Below are 19728 nucleotides of genomic sequence, written 5' to 3'. Positions count from 1 at the left end.
CAGCTGCACCTTTCCCCACACCCATCTTCTCCCCGCACAGCTCACCACCATCAATCGCTTTATTACACGTTAACCTATCCGTATATATCCATCATGGTCGCCATTCCTGTTCCTGATAACTACGGGTGAGTGGTGGGATCCTGACTATCTTCCACCTTCCGAGCCATTGACCATCTACAGGGCCGTCATTGCCGTCGCCCTCGGCGCCATCCCTGTCCTCGGCTTCATTCACGGCGGCGTCACCACAGGACTGCGCAAGGAGGCCAAGGTCCCTTACCCGCACAGCTATGCCACCATTGAGCAGTGCAAGTCCAACGTATGTTTGCGCGCTCTCGATACCACCCCCTAATTCCATCTCCCCGCTTCGTGAAGACCCCGCTCAACACCCCATCAACAGGCCAAAGCCGAGCAATTTAACTGCGCCCAGCGCGCCCACTCCAACTTCCTTGAAAATGCCTCTCAGACTATGCTCTTCACCCTCGTTGCCGGCCTGAAGTACCCCGAGCTGGCGACCGGCCTCGGCGCCGTTTGGCTTGCTGCCCGTGTGCTCTTCCTGTACGGATACGTGTACTCGGGTAAGGCCCAGGGCAAGGGCCGCATGCTTGGAGGGTGGTTCTGGTTGGCCCAGGGTGCGCTTTGGGGATTGAGCGTGTTTGGTGTGGGCAAGAGCTTGCTTTCTCTTTGAGAAGTTTGACTGCTATATATAGCACTGCTGTGCATTCTCTTGGTCGTGTTCTCTGGGTTCATATTGGATACCTGAATCTATAAGTGCGACTTGTATAATGTCAATATATATATATATTTATTCATTTCAAATGCTCTACGGAGTACTTCCTTTTCATTTATACACCTGCTTGATGAGTGGTGCACGTGGTGAGAGCCTCCTTTCTCAGGCCATCCTCGTGGTTCAGACCTTTCGCCGATTTGATCTCTCCGCCTTCACTCCAGCAACACCCAGACCACCAGCACAGAACTCGCATCCACCCTACAGCCACTACATCCATCCAAGGACAAATGAGCAGCTTGAAAACTCTTCCAACGCGGGAACCAGAACCTTCCGACCCACTCAAGCTGTCGCTAGCTAAATAGAGTAGGAGGATGCGGGGTTTGCGTCTCTCGACAGTCGATCATATCGACCTGGCACTACAATACCACCCAGGAAACAAAAATAATGGCAAGCCTAGATAAGGAACGGCGTATCCTTTACTGGCCGGAGGAATAACCACAAATAAGAAGACCAAAGTGGGTCGTTCCGAGCCTGTTGCTTGTGGAGCAATCCAGCTCCCTAGAAGGCTAGAAGCCCATGGCCGTCCTTGCCACGATCATTAATCATTGTGTGCCTGTGTCTATCACAAGCTAAATTTTTGAACGGACCTCCATCACAATCAAATTGTGCCTGAAAAGCAGGAGGGCAGAAAATTCGGATGTTAGACCCAGAGAGGAAGGTCAAGAAGCAGATCATCACTAGTTAGCAGGACGGTCGATTAACCATGGGTTCTTTTTATCTCATAGTTCTGCCTGGCCACCGATGCACGCATTCTTAAGCTTGAGACATCTGTTCTCCACTTCCTATATTCCCTTGCCTCCTTTATTCCATTTTTCGTGGACCATATATCCCTCCGATTGCTTTCCAATTGCCGGCACCCTTGTCCATTGCACAAAGATAACCTCGATGCTTGTTTAGCTTTCTTCGAGGACCAGCCGAGGTGCACGACTGACGTCATGTCTAGAACTGGCTCAAATCCCGCCCGCCAGCAGCTGGTAGCAGAGACCCTTCGGAATGCGTCCACGGCGCAGAAAAAGCGTCGATTGCCGGCCTTCCTAGATCATTTCAATGGGCGCGACCTCAAGATCTTTTTCCGCTGTTGGGTCGGTGCCTGGGTAGCCTGTCTTCTGATTTTCATCAGTCCTTCTCTTCGTAACATCGGCACTGCGACGTTCTTTGCATGGTATGTGCAGTCTGCGTTTGTGGACGGGCCTGTTATGTGGAACACATACTAAAACCTAATTTTAGTCTGGTTCAGTTAATGCTCCCTCCGTCGGGCATCGTCTTGATTTATCTGCTTGGGGCCCTCTCGCTCTTCCTTGGTATCTGTCTTGCTTGGGCATGGGGCTTGATCGTAATGAAAGCTGCCATGGCAGCCAGGCCGGCTGCCGACAGGCAGGCACGGTTACAGTCACTGCAACAGCTGGCAGCCGCGCAAGCCAATGCAACAGGAATCGCACCCGGTGCAGCTGCGCAGCGATTAGTCTACGATGGACACATGCTAGATGCGCGCGTGTCGGCAGTGACATTCTGCATGGTTTGTGTATTCATCTATCTCATGGTAAGGACAATCCAACATCGCAAGTCATCTTTCTCTAACCGATCCTAGGCCCGCTTGCGAGCAAGTAACCCAAAAATGGCATTTACCCAAATCTTCAGCACGATCATATCCGATCTCTTTCTCAATTACGTGCCGCTACTCCCGTCATTTTCGGGGACAATGCCATTGGCACTCGTAAAGCCCGCTGGTATTGGTGTCGGCCTTGGACTGGCATCCTCGATCCTTTTCTTTCCGCGGTCTACGTCGCACGTGGTCCTAGACAGCATGGAGGATATCGTAGAGCTTCTCAAAATGCCCCTCGCCCTCACGTCTCTTGCTCTAGACAAAGATGGGGAGGAGCTAGATATCAAGCAGCTGCAAAAGACCCGGTCCAGAACTATTGGACTATATCAGAAAATGGAACCGGCGCTTGCCTTCCTACCGTTGGATTTCTCGGTCGGTTGTTGGGGAGCTCGAGATGTGGAGACTTTCAAGGAGCCGATGCGACAGGCCATGGCGTCGATCCTGTCGCTGTTAGAGCTTCACATGAACCGGATATACGGGGATGTCCGATCGGCGGATGCCTTGAAACGGCACGAAGAGCGCAAGTCCATGCAGAACGATGACGAAAAACGTCCCCACCAAATCGGAAACCACCAACTGTCGCAGCTGGGAGAGATGCTGGATGGATTCCGCTACCCCGACAGCCAGCCTCTCCACGACGAGATGGTCAAAGAGCTTCTTGGAACGGGCACAGAGGCAATAGCTGCCTGTATAGAGGGCTTGGATGTCGTCAAGTCTTGTATCCACCTGGTCAACTGCCGCCGTTGGTTCTGGCGCCCGTCCGCGGCAGAACGGGAAGAACTGTACCAACGCAGTCAGGCTGCACTGGAATCTCTGCGCGCGACCCATGTCTCTTTCGTCCATGAAACGACCGAGTTCCTCCACGCAGAGTATGGCCCTTTCCTCGACGATATTAGTGCAATGCCGCCCATAGACAAGATCGGCCGATTTCGAGGCCTCATGGTCGGCATGGCCTTCGAGGACCAAATGTCCAAAGTCCTGGAGAGAACAGAAGCGCTCCTCACCCAGGTGTCCAAAGTTTTCCACGACTCGCCTCACACCCGGCTGTGGTTCCCGACCGGTCTCCAACATGCCTTTTCGTGGGTCGCAGGGAAAGGAGACAAAGCGCCAGCCATGGAGCAGACCACAGACAACGACCCCGACGACGTTAGCGATCTGACCAAGGCCGCGCAGGAAAAGCTCCGCATAAGCCGCAAATACCGCGGTAAACAGCGCAGCTGGCTCGGCCGTGCGATTCTCGGAACCTACCATTGGTTCACGTCGAATGACGGGCTGTACGCGATGAGAGTGGTTGTGGTAACCATCGCTCTTGCTATTCCCGGCGTGCTGCCCCATACAGCCGGCTTCTACTATCGCGAAAAGGGCCTCTGGGCCCTGATCATGGCGCAGACAGGAATGCTGGTCTACATGGCGGACTTCACCTTCTCCGTGATCTCACGAGTCGTGGGGACCGTCGTCGGCGGCGCCCTCGGCTTGCTAGCCTGGTATATCGGCTCCGGCATGGGACCTGGCAATCCCTATGGGCTGTCGGCTATCGTTGGCGCGATGCTCCTCATCTTCATGTGGGTTCGACTGTACCTGCCGCCCAATCTACTACAAGGAGGGATCATGGGAGGCGCGACGTTCCTTCTAGTCGTGGCCTACAGCTACGATGACACGTGAGTCCTCTCCCACTCCCTTGTTATTCATATCCAATCACCATCAATCACCCCATCTCTCAAAAAAAAAAAAAACCACCACTAACCAGAACCCCATAGCCACCTCCCCCAATACGGCAGCCCCGGCCTAGGCTACACCGTCTTCTGGCGCCGTCTCCTCCTCATCCTAATCGGCGTAGCAGCAGCAACAATCGTGCAAATTATCCCCCACCCGCCCTCGGCCTCCAAACACATCCGCAAATCCCTCTCCAACACAATCCGCACAATCTCCGACCACTACGCCCTCCTCCTCTCCAGCTGGTCCTCCCACTCCCAAACCCACACAGAAGGCCAACTCCTCGCCGAGCCCATCTCCCTCCAACTCGCCCAATCCCTCGTCACCCTAGACAGCCCCATTCAACTCCTCCGCTTCGAGTTCTCCAGCTCCCGCTTCGACAGCGCCTCCCTCGACCGCGTCAAGCGCCTCTGCCACAATCTCAACCGGAACCTCGGCCGCCTGCTGCTCCTCTCGGGATCCCTGCCACAGGAACACCGCGATCGGCTCGCCCGCCAGACGGGTCTGCTGGATCATCGCGCGATCGGCGAGGTCATGGCTGTGTTGGGTGTTTGCGAGCAGGCGCTGCAGTCGGAGGATGCGCCGCCGGAGATTCTGCCTTCGCCGCTTGTGAGGCGCTCGTTTGAGTACTGGCGGTTGCATCCGGAGGAGGTGGGTGCGTTGAGGGCGGAGCGTGTGCGCGATGAGAATGAGAGGAGGTACTGTGTGGCGCTGAGTGCTTATTTGAAGTTTTTGGGGACGGTCGATGAGTTGGTGTTGGTTATTAAGGAGGTTCTTGGTGAGGCGCACCTCGTGTCGAAGGATTTGGTGGCGTTGGTTTAGATGTAGACTTTATAGACTGTATATGTTGTGCGGTACCGGGTGAAGGAGTGTATATAATGCGAGGAGCTTGTTTGGCCGTGTCAAAGTAGTATTAAACCACTACTATCGATCAGACAGTCTACAGTGTGGTCCGTTACTGGTGGTGGAGAGAATATTGATTGGTATGTACAGGCCTTGCTCATAACATTATGTGGCATACCAACCAACGGTAGAGACTAGCCCATCAATACCCTGCTCCACACATTTCTTCCATATCCAGTACACAATGATACTTCCATCTCTCCATTAAGGCCAAAACATGTTGATCGGTATGTACAGGTCTTGCTCATAACATGATATGGCATACCAATCAACATACAGACTTGTCCATCAATGCCTTTAGCTTTGCATATTTCCATCACGCCCAGTACACCATGATAGTTTCCACATATCCACAAAAGCCCGATATCACAATGCGTCAACAGGAAGTCCACCGACCAGTATATATATTCCTAACACAATATCAATAAGACTACCAACCCTGAAGAAAAATATAAGAGAAAGAGAAGAACATACCAAAAGCCACTATCAATATCTCATAACCCAGGCCCAACCCAACCACCCAACCAAGGGCCCAGAAAGTGTCTTGCCAAAATAGTCGTCCCTAAGGACCCAATCAAGATGTCGGTGATATGGAGGCATACAGTTGGTATTAGCCATGTCTTCCCCTGTTTCAAGAGAAAGGATAGAAAAACATACCGTACGGCCTCCGCCGACATCTGATGACCCAGGCCCAACCCAGCCACCCAACCAAGGGCCCAGAAGACGATATCCTAGAAAGACAGTCAGTCTCAGCCCCGAGGGGGGAAGAATTGAATTCCCCGCAGTTAGGTTCTGCTCTTTCTCTGCAGTTTGATTGCTCTTTGATTTTCGATCAAGTTCTTTTTTTTTTTTGCCCACCCGATGTTTTTTTCTGATCGTTGTTCCCGTCCGAATGAATGTGAAGGATGCTTGGGTGTGTGTCTAGCTAAATACAGTGGGGGATATATGCCTGCCATGGTTGGGCACGACGATGGAAGTCCTTCGTGCCCTCGATGGTTGGCATGTGTTGAGGATGGATGCAGATATATGGTAAGGATACAGGATAAGAATGGATGATAAGAATAGAGGATAAGAATAGGGGATAAGAATAGAAGGTAAGAATAGGGGATAAGAATAGAAGGTAAGGATAGGGGATAAGGATAGAAGGTAAGGATGAAGAATAAGGATAGACGGTAAGAATATGGGGTTAAAAACAGAGGATAGGAACAGGGGGAAGGATACAGGAAGTATATGGGGCAGGATGGGGAAGGATTTGGCAAAGAAAAAAGAGTGTAAAAGAAGCGAAGGGATGAAAGATATGGTAAAAGGTGATGATGAAGGTGATGATGAAGGAGGTGATGAAGGTGATGATGGTGATGATGAAGGAGGTGATGGTAAAGATGATGGTAAAGATGATGGTAAAGATGATGGTAAAGATGATGGTAAAGATGATGGTAAAGATGGTAAAGATGAATATAAGGATGAGGCTATAGATATATGGAAAGATATACGATATGGATAGAAACGGTATGGAGAGGAAGGGTGGACAAGACAGGTACAGAGACGGGAGATGGATGTAGGAGAGAAGAAGAGAGAGACGCTCAACGGGGGGAGGATGGGGCATTTATACCCTCTGGCAGGCAACCTTCATGTCCCAATCTGGCACTCCTTCACTGCCTTCACCTCCTTCCTAAACAGGGAATAGTGAGGTCATGTTGTTGACGGGTTGTATTCACTCGCTTGTGTTGATTTCCTCCCTATCACTGCAGGGGCAGCCTCTCACCTTGCCTGACAAGTACTGAGCAGTGAATGGCAGCTTGGACTCATTCTCGGTCCCATGGTTGGGTTGGGAGAGTGATTCTGTTGATGGTGTTGATGTGCTCGTGGGGAGGTCCCTTTGGTTGTGAGTCACTTATGTAACTGGGACGGTCACTCTGAGCAGGCCGGCTCCTTCCCAGAGGAGGAAGATACCCATCCTCTGTATGAGAGCATATGTACTCAGTGAAATCAAGATCTGTGTCAGTCTTCGAGAGTACTTTAGAGCTTTATTAGTGCTAGGCATGAAAACGGAACTTGCATGTACTTACCTAGAGCAAAGGATCTAGCATCTACAAGCCCCAGGATGTTGACTGTTGTGGAATCGAATCATCTGTTTGCTACAAAAGATATCATCCACCTTTGCGCTCTGTAAATCAATGGTCTTATATTGCAACAATTGTCTTGTGGCTTTGAACCCTGGGGTTTCCAATCCCCAAGGTCTACAGTCAACGGCCATAGATCCCATGTAACTCTGATTGGATGTTACTTTAAACTCTGGACTACCCAGTCAATGTATCTTACAATTACGTCTTCAGTACCATTGATGCTGTATTTTACACAAGGTCAGCATTAGCGCGCACGCCATGTTGGAGACACAGATGTAGCTATACCTTTCAGTCCTACATCCCAAGCATCGGAGGGACTGAGTCTAGAATGCCTGTCCATAAGCTTGACGACCAACAACCCAAACAGCCACCCTGGGGAGAACTTCCATTGGAAGTCTACTTCCTCTCCGAATGGGAATCCCCTCCCCCAGATCCCCTCCAGTCAAACGAATCCCCCGCAGACCGTCGCAAGCGGCTTGTTCGGCAATTTCTCGCATTGGGGTTCGAAGGCAGACAGGTATATAACCCCTATCACACGGATCATACACCGCAACTGACCCCGGGTCCATTTCACCCTGACAGCCCTACTGCCAGGAATCGCCACCCATTCCAACTGAAGATCAAATAGACGAGATTCTTCGACCTATACGCCCCGAGACTCTACGCGCCTACGCCGATGACACCGCTTCTTTATCGGGTCTTTGGCTTCGTCTCTGCTACACTGATGAAGAGGCGCATAAGACCCTCTGGGCCGAAAATGAAGATGCGGAATGGGTTGGTGATGAGGGGATAGTCCTCGACGATGAAGGTATCTTCAGTGGCTTGGATTTGGCAGCTGCCCTGGAAGTTTTTCCAGAGCGTGTGACGAATGAGCCTGTCGATCTTCGATTTAGAGAGGCACAGTTCCGAGAAATGGTGGATGCCGCACTGGAAAGTCCATGTCCTAGTGCGGAGAACTACTCCGATGAGGTTAAAGAGTTGTTAGCGAGAGGCCAGGCGGAGTCGGAAAAGAACCCATTGAATAGGCATTGGCCCTGGCACGCTGCCAGCGTTGTTACTCATGTGTTTGTGGAGGATAAGGTGGCGCTCAGCGGTGGGGGTTTATTGCACGTGTTTTTGGATGATTATGGGAATGTGGTGAGACAGTGGAGGGATGAGAATGATGGATCAGAAAGTAACTATGACGGGGCTTGGTTCGAGGGTTGTTATAAGGAGGCTTTTGCCTGTGGTATGGGGGGTAGTTTGGAGGAAATTGGGCCTGCTTATCATGAGGGTGGAAGCCGGGGACCTCCATATTATTAGCATTCGATCATGGAGTGAGTGTAGACAAAAAAGACTTGCTTGATGTTTCAAAAAACTAGGGCCCTTGGAAATGTAAGGTTTCTGGGGGAGCCAGTTTGAGTCAAGACTGGTAACGAGTGAAACGCGCTGCAAGCGACAAGAATCCATAGACAACCAGGTAGGTATATATATCTGGAGTGGATTTCCACCTCCACAACCTCCACAACTCACCCCACTCCTTCCATCTAGAAGTAGATTGCTTGTTTACCATCAACACCACAATCCATCATCATCAACATCCCAAAAATGCCATCGATCTTTGAAACCTCCGTATTTCCCATTATATTGGTAGGCGCAACCGACAGACAAAAGAGTCCCGTAAATCAACGAATCCTCTCTAACCTATCCTTGTGTTCCAGTGTCTAATACTATCTCTCATCCTCGGCGCGTAAGTAACCCATCTAACCATCATGAAATCACCAACCATCCATACTAACCAACTCTCCCATCCAAGCATCTCCTGGTCACGCACCCTATCCTCCTTCCTCCCCACCCCCCAATGGCTCCCAGGCGCAACCACCCTCCTCTCAGCCCTCACCCTCCTCGCAGTGAGCCTGCTAGGATTCAAGCCTGAAGGAACCCGAACCAACCCCTATCGCCAAAAGCTCGCCACCCTCCTCGAGCAACTCTACACAATCCTCGTAACCATTCTCTTCACCGCCACCCTGACAATACTCTTTCCAGACAGCCTCCTCATCTGCCGCCTAGAATCCTACTGGCAAAGCCACTTCCAAGCGAAAGACGCTCACACGATCCGCTCCATCCAAGACCGCTTCCAGTGCTGCGGCCTGCACAGCACGCGCGACCGCGCCTGGCCGTTCAAAAACCGTGACCATGGCGACGACGCGTGCGAGGCTCAGTTCGGTTATGGGCGGAGCTGTCTGGTGCCGTGGAGGGAACAGACGGTGTCGACTTCGTGGACGATGTTTGCTGCTGTTGCTTTGATCTTGGTTGTTAAGGTAGGGCTGGATGGCTGTTTCACTACGAGAACTGACGATGCTGATGGTTTGTGCTTAAAAGGTCGGCATCACTTGCTTTGGCTTCCGTCGACGCGCGAATGCTAGCTGGATGCGTGATGTGTTCTCGGAACGTGCGAATGGTGATTATCAGAGACCGGCGCGCGCGGAGATCTTGAATGGGGAGGAGGAGGCGGAGGAGAACCATGACCAGGAGGCGGAGCCGAGGAGAGTCATGCTGCCTCATGCGGAGTCGGCTCCTGCCAATGAGTGGAACCAGTAGATGGTTTCTATGCTTGGTTGCTGTATGAACTATTGGTGGTTATCATTTGGTACACTGGTTGAGGTTCTATACTTGATGGTTAGAAACGTAGTGGTAAGGACTGGCTGGTTTGTCTTATGGAATAGTTCGTAGGAAATAAACGCATGTTATGACTGGGACAGTATAGTTCTGAGTCTCTTACATTTCATCGATTGTCTGAACCTACTTGCTTTTGTACCAGTTTAACTTTAGTCTATGGTAAATATTTTTGTTGTCTCTCATCATATCGGTAGTCAAGAAATATGTATGTGTTTCTCTTTGGAGGATACTGAATAATACTTCCTTCTCTATTGACTGCATTGACCAAGCAAAAACACCGCAACGTTGTTTATACATAGATATTTAGATAGTGACTACAAAACCAAACTACATATATATCACGGTGGCAGAAAGCCATGGGAGTAATCACAACATCAACTTGAGTCTGTAGAAGCATTAGCCACCCACAACCCCACCTTTCTACCTCAAAATCCAACATCTCAAATAATAAAGAGCATTTCCTATATATTATAGAAAATTGTAAATCTAAACCAAGTATCTCAAACCAAAACTCCTCCCGGACATGCAGACATTCTATCTTTTACTAGGTAGGTACTAAACTAAATCTAAACGGAACCGTTTACTCCATCTCGATCGTGGCAGGAGGCTTGCTGGAGATATCGTAGAGCACGCGAGACACTATCAATTGAACGATGTATTAGCATTGAATCTCCAAAAACAGAAAGGGGGGGGGGGAGAGAAGACATACCACCATGCACTTCGTTGATGATTCTGGTGGCGGCGCGGCTCAGGAACTCGTTGTCGAAGGGGAAGGCGCGAGCGGTCATGACTGTTCATATCATTAGTGGGGATCTCTAGATTGTGGATGGAAGAACTCACAGTCGGTGGTTTCAACGGCGCGCAGGATGATGATCTCTGCGTAGACGCGCTTGTCGCCCTGCTTGGGGTTAGTCACTGCTACTGAGTGGGATATTATATCACATACCATAACACCGACAGCCTTGCTGGGATCCAGAGCGGCGTAGGCCTGGGCAATCTGGTCGTACAGACCAGCCTCGCGGATCATCGAGATGAAGATGTGGTCGGCCCGGCGAGCAATCTCGACACGCTCGGGAGTCACCTCGCCAAGGATGCGGATGGCAATACCAGGGCCAGGGAAAGGATGTCTCATGACGAGCTCGTGGGCAATGCCCAGCTGCTCGCCCAGAGCGCGGACCTCATCCTTGAACAGCTCACGGAGAGGCTCGATGAGCCTCATGCCCTGTCCGTCGATCATGCGCTCTGTGTCACCGTTAGCTGGGAGCTCTGCAGAGATACCTTCCGGGAGAACTTACGCGGCAGACCACCGACGTTGTGGTGGGTCTTGATGGTGGCGGAGGGGCCCTTGAAAGAGATGCTTTCAATGACGTCGGGGTACAGGGTTCCCTGGAGGAACCACTTGACCTTGGCGCCGGTGGTGTGTTGGGCCTCGGCTTCGATCTTCTCGGCCTGCTGCTCGAACACATCGATGAAAGTACCACCGATGAACTTACGCTTCTTCTCGGGGTCCGTGACGCCCTTGAGGCCGTCCAGGAAGAGCTTGGACGCATCAACGACCGTCAGGTTGATGCCCAGGTTCTTGGTCAGTCGCTCGTGGACAGACTCGCATTCCTGCCAGCGCATGCACCCGTTGTTGACCAGGACAGCATGGAAGCGGTCACCGATCGCCTCCTTCATCAGCTTCGCAGCCCTAGTACACATCAGCTTTGGACGATATTATCTCCAGAAGGAGAAAAAAGAAAAGGAACACCTACACGGTGGAGTCAACACCGCCGCTGACGGCACCCAGCACATGATCGGTCTCGCCGACCAGCTTGCGAATGCGGGCGATCTCCTGGTCCACGAACTTGGACATGGTCCAGTTCTGGTTCGCGCCGCAGATTTCCACTGCGAAGTTCTTCAGAAGCTTGATGCCATTGGGAGTGTGGGACACCTCGGGGTGGAATTGAACGCCTGTTGGTATTCGTTTAGTCACGCTCAAAAACGTCCGTACATCACTACTATGATGACTCACCATAGACGGGCTTGGTCTGATGCGCGATACCGGCATACTCCGAGTTGGAGGTCGTCGCAATCGTATGGAAACCCTCAGGAAGACGAGCCAGCTTGTCACCGTGACTCATCCAAACCTTCATGTGATCCTCCAGACCGGCGAACAGACGGTCGACATGGCCCTGGTCGTCGAGTCTCTTCGCGTTCAGGTCCGCGTGGCCATACTCGCGGGCGACACCAGCCACGACATTATCCTTGCCCAAGCGGTAAGCCAGCTCCTGCTGGCCGTAGCAGATACCAAGGACGGGAACTCCGAGGTCCAGGAAGGCGGGATCAACGTGAGGCGAGCCTTCCTCGTAGACACTGTAGGGGCCACCGGAGAGAATGATACCCTTGGGCTTGAAGTGGAGATCGGCCAACTTCTGGGTACACGGGAGCATTTCACTGTACACATTGAGCTCACGGAGACGGCGCGTGATCAAGTGAGTCTGCGACAGCGTTAGTGGACTGTATGTTGATGCGACGATCGGGTTGTATGTCTCACGTATTGCGACCCGAAATCCAGAGTCAGGATGGTGTCGAAAGTGGCCGAAGGGATCTCTGCGTCCGCCATGGTGAAGGTAGAATTAATTGAATTGGAACGAGAGGTCAACGAAAGAGATTCGAGAAACGGTTATCCGGTAAGAAGGCTACCTCGTCCAAAGTAGAAATGAATCTATCGCGGGCGCGGAGAAAAAAATTTCAGACTCAAGCGGGGGAAAGAGTCATTTCTGACAGGCAGAACACTCTCCCCGCCTCGGGCGGTCAGGAAGGCGGTGGGACTCTTATCGGCCCATCGCGAAAGCGGATCATCTCGTTCTTTACCACGTCGGTCGATGGTTCTTCTTCCAGGTTTAGTTCCAATATCTACTGGGTCATATCATCTGTGTCTCTATGGAGATTCCATCAGGGAATGATTGACTCCTGTGGCAACACTGTCAGGCAAACGGTGGCAAATAGTTCGTGTTCATCCTTCCATCTTGGGTCATGTACATTTGGCAAATCTGCCTTGTGTGCCGGATATGTCAAACGCGTTGACATCGATCGTGAGCTCAGCTTCAGACATACGAAGTCTGATGTCTGTCGGGTGATCTGATACCTAGTGACCTGGATTACGGCTGGGTTATAGCGAAGGAACATATTCCCTAGTCCTGATACAATCCAGGTGTTGGAAGGATCATATCCGGCTTGGTTGCGGGATTTTTATCTGGGGAGGGGTGAATTCCTAATCCAGGCATCCATAGTGGACTCAAGGGTTTCCAAGCTTCCCACCATTCCAGAGATCTCTTGGCTGGTTCGCCACGGCAAGAAATATCCGGATTCCATGAGTTCCTCCACCTGCAGGGACTGTATGACTCGAGACAAAATGCCAGGGGAAGCGGGGTCTGCAACGTCTAGACCAATAATGTCTCTCTCAAATCATCGGATACGATCACAACGTGTTGACGAGGGTCTTCCCAACAGGTTCCTGACCATTGGACACTCGCCCACTTGGTCAGACTCTTAACGCTGCGTTAATCCTGCCATGGCAGGATCGAGAGGAGCCCAGGGTTAATCGTTGCTGCATCTAGACTAATTCCCCTCCAAGGCGGCCACTATCCAAGCCTCCCCGCTATCCACCCTTCACCACGACGCTCCACTCGGCGGTGTGGAGGATCAAAGTCGGTGTAAAACCCAAGAAAAAAAGGGAAAAAACGAAAAAGAGCAGGAAAAAATCGTCCGACGCAAGAATATTAATACTCGAGGGGTGCGAGAAGAGCGATCAATGGTTGATGTCTCGGAATGATACATCATACAGTTCTCCCCTGACAGATGCTCTCTGCAGCATGACCGCCTGACCATCGCCCTCGTTATCCCTTCTTTCTTCCTGTCTTTAAGTCCTTACTGTGACTGCTTTCAACCGCCTGATTGACCCGTTTATTTCTTCATTGCATTCGTTATCTCTTTGTCCCGAGTCCACCATGCTTCAAACCACCAACTGAACGTGGGAGGACGATCAGCGTCTTTGTACCCTCTGGATTATTTCCCCTCATTGCCGGAAACCCTAATCTGATTGCCATCTCTTTTATTGAGTTCCTATCGTTGCTCACTCACTATCAACCTATTTATATTTTCTTTATTCTTATTCTTAATCAAAGAGCCTCTGCTATTCGTCTGATTTAATTATCCGCCCTACGGACCTGTCCCACCAACTGGTGGTGCCTATCAATTGATCTGCGACACTACACTAAGTCTCACTGGTGCCATTTGGCAGCGCATGTGAAGGTCGGACTAGGATCATAGGATACTTGAGATTTTCCTGATTCTTTTCGTCGCACCTGACGAACACCTAATCTGTCGGCCTAAAGATCATCTCAACGGAAAAGCTGGTCATGGTGACCGTCACATGCCACGGTCAACTACCGGGCGCCTATTCATATTCCGGAGGGAATCAAAATAGCACCCATAGCCGCCCACTCGATCCAGTCTTACCGGCCCTTGCAGCGGATCCACTCCAGGCCAACCCAGATATAAAACGAGATCCCTCAACTCCTCACGTCTCGCACATCTCACCGCTCAACATCGGTTCTCCCGTCCCACCTGGCGTGCACGGGGACGCAAAGACTTCCAGCCGCGCTGAGGTTACCGAAATCACCGTGGCTACGACAACACCATGCAAACCCATCGGGCTGGACCTGATTCCCGATGAACCCTGGGACGAGATGGTGGAATGCGTGGAGCACCCGATGCAGAATCAGGGCTCGACATGCATGACAACCACGCCGCCGCTATCTCCACGCATCCCAAAGCGAAAGCGTACCGTTTCTCCGTCATCGTTCTCCTCGAAACCCCCTGCAGATCACCGCCGCTCGGCATCGTGCAACACTCGCCGCTCCGCCCCGAGCAGCCGACGAAGCTCCCTCCACTCCCACAGTCGCATCCCAACCGGCACCTCCCTCACCCCTGGGTCTACGGCACCGACCTTCCCCGAATTCCAGCGCCAGAGTCTCCTCGCTCTCCACCGAGAATCCTGCCGGCTATTCCACAACCCTGAGCCCCAATCACAACAACCACAACTACTGGTAGCCCTCCCGTCAAAACCGCTCTCCCCACCACCCTCCACCCCACAGTCCCCCACCCGCCTCTCCTCCGAGACCCCCGCACCAGCCGTCCACCCCGGACGCTTCTCACACGAACCGACCCCATCCCGCCCGGCAGCATCACGCGCCGGACCGCCCATTCGCGCATACTCCATGCCCGCCCGCCCGCACCACCTCGACGGCGTCGAGAAGAACCCCTCAACGACCGTAATCGACTGGACGACCCCATCGACACGGCGGCGCGAGTACGAGAAGATCGACCGAGCCAGCAGTGGCGTGCGCGGCCTGTGGCGCCGTGTTGCCCCCCGTTGGTGTCGCTCCAACGAAGCCCGCACGCCATTCTTCGAGGTCAAAGACGGCAAGGCGAACTACGAGGGGAGTGTTCGGCGGTTCCGAATGGATATTCCGGAGGAAGGGGGTCCGGGGCGGAAGATGGGGGGGAAGATTAAGAGGCGGTTGGGGGTGCGGAGGTAGTCACCTTTTGTTATTTCTGTCGTTTGGAAGATGCCCTGAGCTGTGCTTGAGGGGTTGATGGATTGGGTGGCGCTTGGCCACCCTGTTTGAGTTACTAGGGGATGGTGACACTTTTGACAAGTGATTTAGGGCTGTGGATTATGATACCCGTAATGAGATAGACTGATAACCTCATCGTCATTATTTTTTTACCATAGTTTATTCATTTCTCTATTCCATCTTGTCCCAGACTGAGACATAAACCAGCAGTAACTTTTACCAAACAGCCATATACAACCAAAACCACAACTCCAGCCCGACCCAAGTCAAATAAAATCCACCAAGAAACACAAAGAAACCGATAAAATAAAACCAAGGGTATCTATCTATCTACAACCGCCCTTAACCGGTAAACCTCACAGCAAATCATAATCATCCAGATTATCCCGATACTGCATGATACTCCGCTTGATCTTGCTGCTATCCACCCAGGTGACAAAGTCTTCCATGTTGCGGGTGACGAGGAAGGCCGGGTCGGTAACGACCTCCGTCCCGACGCGGACGTGGCCCTGTTCGATGAACGTGATTGCCTTCATTATATCAGTATCAGCATGCATGCATTCTTGTCCATGGACCAAACATCACCAAGAGGAGGAGAAGAAGAAGAAGAAGAAGGGGAGAAAAATACAGTAACAACATTCTCCACCATCCCCGCCCTAGCCATGTAAACGCCCAACCGCCGCCTACAAAACGCCGACACGGTCACCTCGCGCTCCACCCGCGACAGGCCCGCCCCCTGCTCGCGGCTCTGCTTCAGGATCCCCATGTTCCACAGCTTGTCCAGCACGTCGGCCTCGATCTGCCGCCGCGTGGGGTCTGTCTCGGGGTCGAGCTGGGAGAGTTTGTGGGCGAGTTGCCGGAGCGAGCCGCAGAGGGTGTTGTATTTCTTGTAGTCGTATTCTTGGAGGTGGTAGCGTTGGCGGACGGTGTGTTCACGGTGGGAGCCGTCGGATTTGTCTTTTTCATTATTAGTTTGGAGTTTTTTTTGGGAATTTTTTTTTCCCTTCTTCTTCTTCTTCTTCTTCTCTCGGATGGGAGAGAGAAGAGGGAGGAAAAGAGAATGGAATGGAACATACAGGTGTTGAAGTCGACCTTGCGGAGGAGCTTGCGCTCGTGGTGCTTGAATTGACGGACCATTTTGGTTGGTTTTGTATTTTTCTTTTTCTCCGTCTGCTCTTTTTGCTATCTTTCTTTTTGACGCTTGGATGGAGAGAGAGAGAAATTTTGGCGGTGAGGGGCGGTGGGATTCTGCCGGGGGTTCTTCTTTTTTTCCTTTGGTTGATTTGGTGTGGAGTGCAAACTGGTCAAACATGTACTTGACTATACTAACTAGTTTATGCTTTGGATATCGGTTGAGGAAGGACTGGAAGCAATATGCAGGTAGTTGATTGTTTCGTCTGATAGATCGAGTATAGGTCATGTTAATTATGAACACTACTAAGAATCAATGATCCCGTCTGGTCAACGCATGACGCTGCAGCCAGGTTTGTATCTGGACTTGCTCTTGGCTGAGCAGACATGACTAGTTGATGGTATTCGATGCAGTCATGCCATAGATAGCATGACACTACGGTATTGGTTCAGTGAATATGCCTCAATATTATATACTCTTGTGTTGGCTGACTCGAGTAATTATAGCCAGACGAGCTGCATCTGCAGCGTTAGAGATCACGGCCACCAACGGCTGACAAGCTAGACATGGTTACATCCATTTACATCCCGCAAGGCTATGAATGAGGCTGGACATCGTACAGGGGCGGATTGACTAATAAGCCAATGAAGCTACTTGACTCTTCCCCCTACGAGTTGAAGACACAATGAGAAATGGCCGCCCTTGATCAGGTCGATGAACTCAGAGTAAAACCATAAGACGTCAAGATGAGGTGATCAAGTATGACAGATGACGCCTATCTGGCGAGATAGCAGCAATACCAAGCTGGTCATTCTCTCAAGGGATACATATGTGCCAACATGAACAGGGGTGGTCTGCCTTATCCATCGAACCATCTAGTAAAACCTTTTATGAATGCAGGGGTCCGGTCGGGAAAGGACGACAACGAGATCATCCAATAGCGCGTGGGGATGGGAGTCTTGGCGGTCTGGACTCGATCCCTTTCTTCTTATCGTCCTGAGAAGACGACGGCCTTCTTCAAGGCGGGAATATTTAGGGTTGTTCCGGAGGGTTGCCATGCAAGAGATGGCCATGTGACCTACCCCGTACTAGTAAACGAGATAAGTAAGTCCCCCCCCCCTTGCTGTAAGGTAATGTCAGGGATGGCAGAGGGGGGATAAGTGTCTAAAGCTTGAGTGATGAACCAAGGCTGGAGGGGAGGGAAAACCGGGGGGTAATGGGTTGATCCAGTCCAGGAGCTACGATGGGTTGTCACTTCGTTCCATGTAACTTTGACTGACAGTTCGATTGGAGGGGAAAGAGGTCTGGATCCGACGGGGAATTGATTGGTTCCATCCAGGTTTGAAAGGCGGGTAAGGAGAGAGTCAGCCGATGGAAGCGAGGGAAGAAAGTACCAGGGGTCCCTGACTCCCCATACTCCCCATAACTACGGAGTACCTACTGAGGAAGGTGGTATAAGGATGACGATGCACTAGCGGTGTCTCCGCAGGGTCACGGGACCGATGGACGAGATTGGACCAATCATGGGGGAAAGAGTTAGGTAAGAATTGAAGGGAAGGTGGCTAGTCTGGGGTATCCTTCATCCTATGATCCTTCATCGTGGCGATCATCTTGACGAACCATTGATTCTGTTTTGGTCCATTGAATTATTCTATTCTAGTTATTATATGAGAGGATCGTAAAGAATGGCATGATCTTAGAAAATAAAAGAGACGGTCAGCAGAGAGACTTCGATCGAGAGAGAGAGAGAGAGAGAGAGAGAGAGAGAGAGGTCACGGGTGGTATTTTCCATTATGTCATAGAATGTCGGCGACGATCCCGAACCGGGTTTAGATCAGTGGGAAATCGCATCGACGCACGTCCATGTATCACACTGGGATTGAGAGCAGGGTGGATAGTACGGACTACGGAGGTCAGAGGAGACTGGTTCATCTCCACGGAGACATTAATCATTCATTGATTGTTATTGAATGTCCCATCAGTATAGGAGGTCCCGTGACTGATCGATCATTGATTGATAACTTCTTTTTCTTTTTCTTCCCGCCCCGGTTTATTTTTAAGGACGCAGATCCAATCAGAAAAAGCAAATCATATCAAATAAAAATTATAGTCAAAATGGGATTGGCAATCAAATAATAAAATAAAATATCATCAATAAAAGAAAAAAAAAAAAAGACTCGACTAGATGTACCTAGAATATTAGCTATCAATTGACCGGCGGGATTTACATCCGATTTTCTTCTAGTCTGGAAAAAAATGCATAAAAGAAAAAGAAGAAGAAGAAGAAGAAGAATAATGAACTGTTGATTTACCTCCGATGGCCGCATTCATCAGTGATTTTCCGCCATCGCTATTTTTATGCCCCGAGTCTTGTTGGGCATTATTCTCTTTTTTTGCCTCCCGTGGCGGAAATCTCATCCCACCTGATGACTCTTGATCTTGAAGAATCTTCTAATTACTGTATACATTACAACCTACAACCTCCAAGAGACAGTAACAGATTCAAAAAGGAAGAAAAATAAGAGAATAAATTAATAATAATCACAACAAGATAAAGAGAGGTCCATGGTTCCGGCCCGACCAAAACCTGCCAGCTCTTCCTCTCCTTCCTCCGTTTTCCGCCTCTCGATTCTTTTCTCCATCTCATCCATCTCCGTCAAAAAGAACCTTTGCTTCCAACCACGGTCTGATCTTGATCTCTCTTCCTCTCTCAGCTCTTCTGACAGCGGATCCGCTCTTCTGACTACCACCTGACTATTCCCCAACTACGCTTCCCATACTTTACTGCTTCGGTCTTCCTCTCGTCCTTCCTCCTCCTTCGACCTTCTCCCTCTTCTCGTCACTATCGCCTCCATTGGCTTCCATCCTCCCCTCACTTCATCCCCCATTCTTGTTCCACGGGTTATCTCCCCTCTCCCTCTACTGGAAGATCCCACTTCCTTGGATACCAGCATTCTTCCCTCTTCCAGCGAATCATCGCGGTTCACCATCCTCGTCTTCTCTACCTCTCCATCGTGCGCCCGTCGGGGGGCGCGGCCGTTGGATCATCCGCTGCAATCCGTGACTAACAGCTTTCTTTCCTCTCCTCACCCGTTCCGTCTGGGTTGGCCTGTTCTCCGCCGCCCCTCTACTTGACTATTCTCATTATTGTTTTTTCTCCCCCCCCCCCCCCCCTTCCTTTAATT

At 51.1% G+C, this 19728-nt stretch overlaps 7 protein-coding genes across 7 annotated transcripts; 5 read left to right on the top strand and 2 right to left on the bottom strand.

Annotated features, from left to right (window-relative positions):
* The first annotated feature begins 21 nt into the window (after positions 1-21).
* Positions 22-806, top strand: BDW47DRAFT_113093 (MAPEG family protein). Its single transcript, XM_024814315.1, has 3 exons — positions 22-125; positions 181-316; positions 398-806. The coding sequence occupies exons 1-3, from the start codon at positions 94-96 to the stop codon at positions 683-685; spliced, it is 456 nt and encodes a 151-aa protein (XP_024667939.1). The 5' UTR covers positions 22-93; the 3' UTR covers positions 686-806.
* A 615-nt stretch (positions 807-1421) lies between these two features.
* On the top strand, positions 1422-5144 carry BDW47DRAFT_85374 (uncharacterized protein). The gene is made up of 4 exons (XM_024820046.1): positions 1422-1949; positions 2015-2327; positions 2376-4048; positions 4148-5144. Exons 1-4 carry the CDS (start codon positions 1723-1725, stop codon positions 4923-4925), a joined length of 2991 nt encoding a protein of 996 aa, XP_024667938.1. The 5' UTR covers positions 1422-1722; the 3' UTR covers positions 4926-5144.
* Positions 5145-7180: 2036 nt separating this feature from the next.
* BDW47DRAFT_120765 (uncharacterized protein) lies at positions 7181-8431 on the top strand (the record flags this gene model as incomplete). Its single annotated transcript, XM_024815532.1, has 3 exons — positions 7181-7269; positions 7409-7646; positions 7724-8431. 3 exons carry the CDS (start codon positions 7181-7183, stop codon positions 8429-8431), a joined length of 1035 nt encoding a protein of 344 aa, XP_024667937.1.
* Positions 8432-8654: 223 nt separating this feature from the next.
* On the top strand, positions 8655-9888 carry BDW47DRAFT_85363 (uncharacterized protein). Its single transcript, XM_024820045.1, has 4 exons — positions 8655-8758; positions 8830-8858; positions 8925-9429; positions 9491-9888. The coding sequence occupies exons 1-4, from the start codon at positions 8717-8719 to the stop codon at positions 9707-9709; spliced, it is 795 nt and encodes a 264-aa protein (XP_024667936.1). The 5' UTR covers positions 8655-8716; the 3' UTR covers positions 9710-9888.
* A 219-nt stretch (positions 9889-10107) lies between these two features.
* gua1 (GMP synthase (glutamine-hydrolyzing)) lies at positions 10108-12558 on the bottom strand. Its single transcript, XM_024820044.1, has 8 exons — positions 12324-12558; positions 11802-12267; positions 11542-11740; positions 11083-11477; positions 10734-11029; positions 10628-10685; positions 10497-10577; positions 10108-10426 (listed from the first exon to the last, which is right to left on the bottom strand). Exons 1-8 carry the CDS (start codon positions 12390-12392, stop codon positions 10368-10370), a joined length of 1623 nt encoding a protein of 540 aa, XP_024667935.1. The 5' UTR covers positions 12393-12558; the 3' UTR covers positions 10108-10367.
* Positions 12559-13556: 998 nt separating this feature from the next.
* Positions 13557-15422, top strand: BDW47DRAFT_113087 (uncharacterized protein). Its single transcript, XM_024814314.1, has one exon. It carries the CDS (start codon positions 14191-14193, stop codon positions 15370-15372), a length of 1182 nt encoding a protein of 393 aa, XP_024667934.1. The 5' UTR covers positions 13557-14190; the 3' UTR covers positions 15373-15422.
* A 136-nt stretch (positions 15423-15558) lies between these two features.
* On the bottom strand, positions 15559-16798 carry BDW47DRAFT_113085 (snoRNA-binding rRNA-processing protein IMP3). The gene is made up of 3 exons (XM_024814313.1): positions 16488-16798; positions 16040-16368; positions 15559-15941 (listed from the first exon to the last, which is right to left on the bottom strand). Exons 1-3 carry the CDS (start codon positions 16546-16548, stop codon positions 15768-15770), a joined length of 564 nt encoding a protein of 187 aa, XP_024667933.1. The 5' UTR covers positions 16549-16798; the 3' UTR covers positions 15559-15767.
* Between the last annotated feature and the right edge of the window lie 2930 nt (positions 16799-19728).

The sequence above is a fragment of the Aspergillus candidus genome (genome assembly GCF_002847045.1).
Source record: "Aspergillus candidus strain CBS 102.13 unplaced genomic scaffold BDW47scaffold_74, whole genome shotgun sequence".
NCBI lineage: Eukaryota > Fungi > Ascomycota > Eurotiomycetes > Eurotiales > Aspergillaceae > Aspergillus > Aspergillus candidus.
Note: the sequence above shows the minus strand (reverse complement) of the source record. Positions and strands in the feature narration are given on the sequence as shown.

Coding starts and splice junctions, on each gene's coding strand:
- BDW47DRAFT_85374 (XM_024820046.1), top strand. CDS start 1,723: ATGTCTAGAACTGGCTCAAATCCCGCCCGCCAGCAGCTGGTAGCAGAG. Junction 1,950..2,014: donor ACTGCGACGTTCTTTGCATG/GTATGTGCAGTC, acceptor ACCTAATTTTAG/TCTGGTTCAGTTAATGCTCC. Junction 4,049..4,147: donor GCCTACAGCTACGATGACAC/GTGAGTCCTCTC, acceptor AGAACCCCATAG/CCACCTCCCCCAATACGGCA.
- BDW47DRAFT_113087 (XM_024814314.1), top strand. CDS start 14,191: ATGGTGACCGTCACATGCCACGGTCAACTACCGGGCGCCTATTCATAT.
- gua1 (XM_024820044.1), bottom strand. CDS start 12,392: ATGGCGGACGCAGAGATCCCTTCGGCCACTTTCGACACCATCCTGACT. Junction 12,268..12,323: donor TGGATTTCGGGTCGCAATAC/GTGAGACATACA, acceptor ACGCTGTCGCAG/ACTCACTTGATCACGCGCCG. Junction 11,478..11,541: donor GGCGGTGTTGACTCCACCGT/GTAGGTGTTCCT, acceptor GATGTGTACTAG/GGCTGCGAAGCTGATGAAGG.
- BDW47DRAFT_85363 (XM_024820045.1), top strand. CDS start 8,717: ATGCCATCGATCTTTGAAACCTCCGTATTTCCCATTATATTG. Junction 8,759..8,829: donor CCGTATTTCCCATTATATTG/GTAGGCGCAACC, acceptor CTTGTGTTCCAG/TGTCTAATACTATCTCTCAT. Junction 8,859..8,924: donor CTATCTCTCATCCTCGGCGC/GTAAGTAACCCA, acceptor CTCCCATCCAAG/CATCTCCTGGTCACGCACCC.
- BDW47DRAFT_113085 (XM_024814313.1), bottom strand. CDS start 16,548: ATGGTCCGTCAATTCAAGCACCACGAGCGCAAGCTCCTCCGCAAGGTC. Junction 16,369..16,487: donor CAAGGTCGACTTCAACACCT/GTATGTTCCATT, acceptor ATAATGAAAAAG/ACAAATCCGACGGCTCCCAC. Junction 15,942..16,039: donor TGGTGGAGAATGTTGTTACT/GTATTTTTCTCC, acceptor GATATAATGAAG/GCAATCACGTTCATCGAACA.
- BDW47DRAFT_113093 (XM_024814315.1), top strand. CDS start 94: ATGGTCGCCATTCCTGTTCCTGATAACTACGG. Junction 126..180: donor CCTGTTCCTGATAACTACGG/GTGAGTGGTGGG, acceptor GACCATCTACAG/GGCCGTCATTGCCGTCGCCC. Junction 317..397: donor TTGAGCAGTGCAAGTCCAAC/GTATGTTTGCGC, acceptor CCCCATCAACAG/GCCAAAGCCGAGCAATTTAA.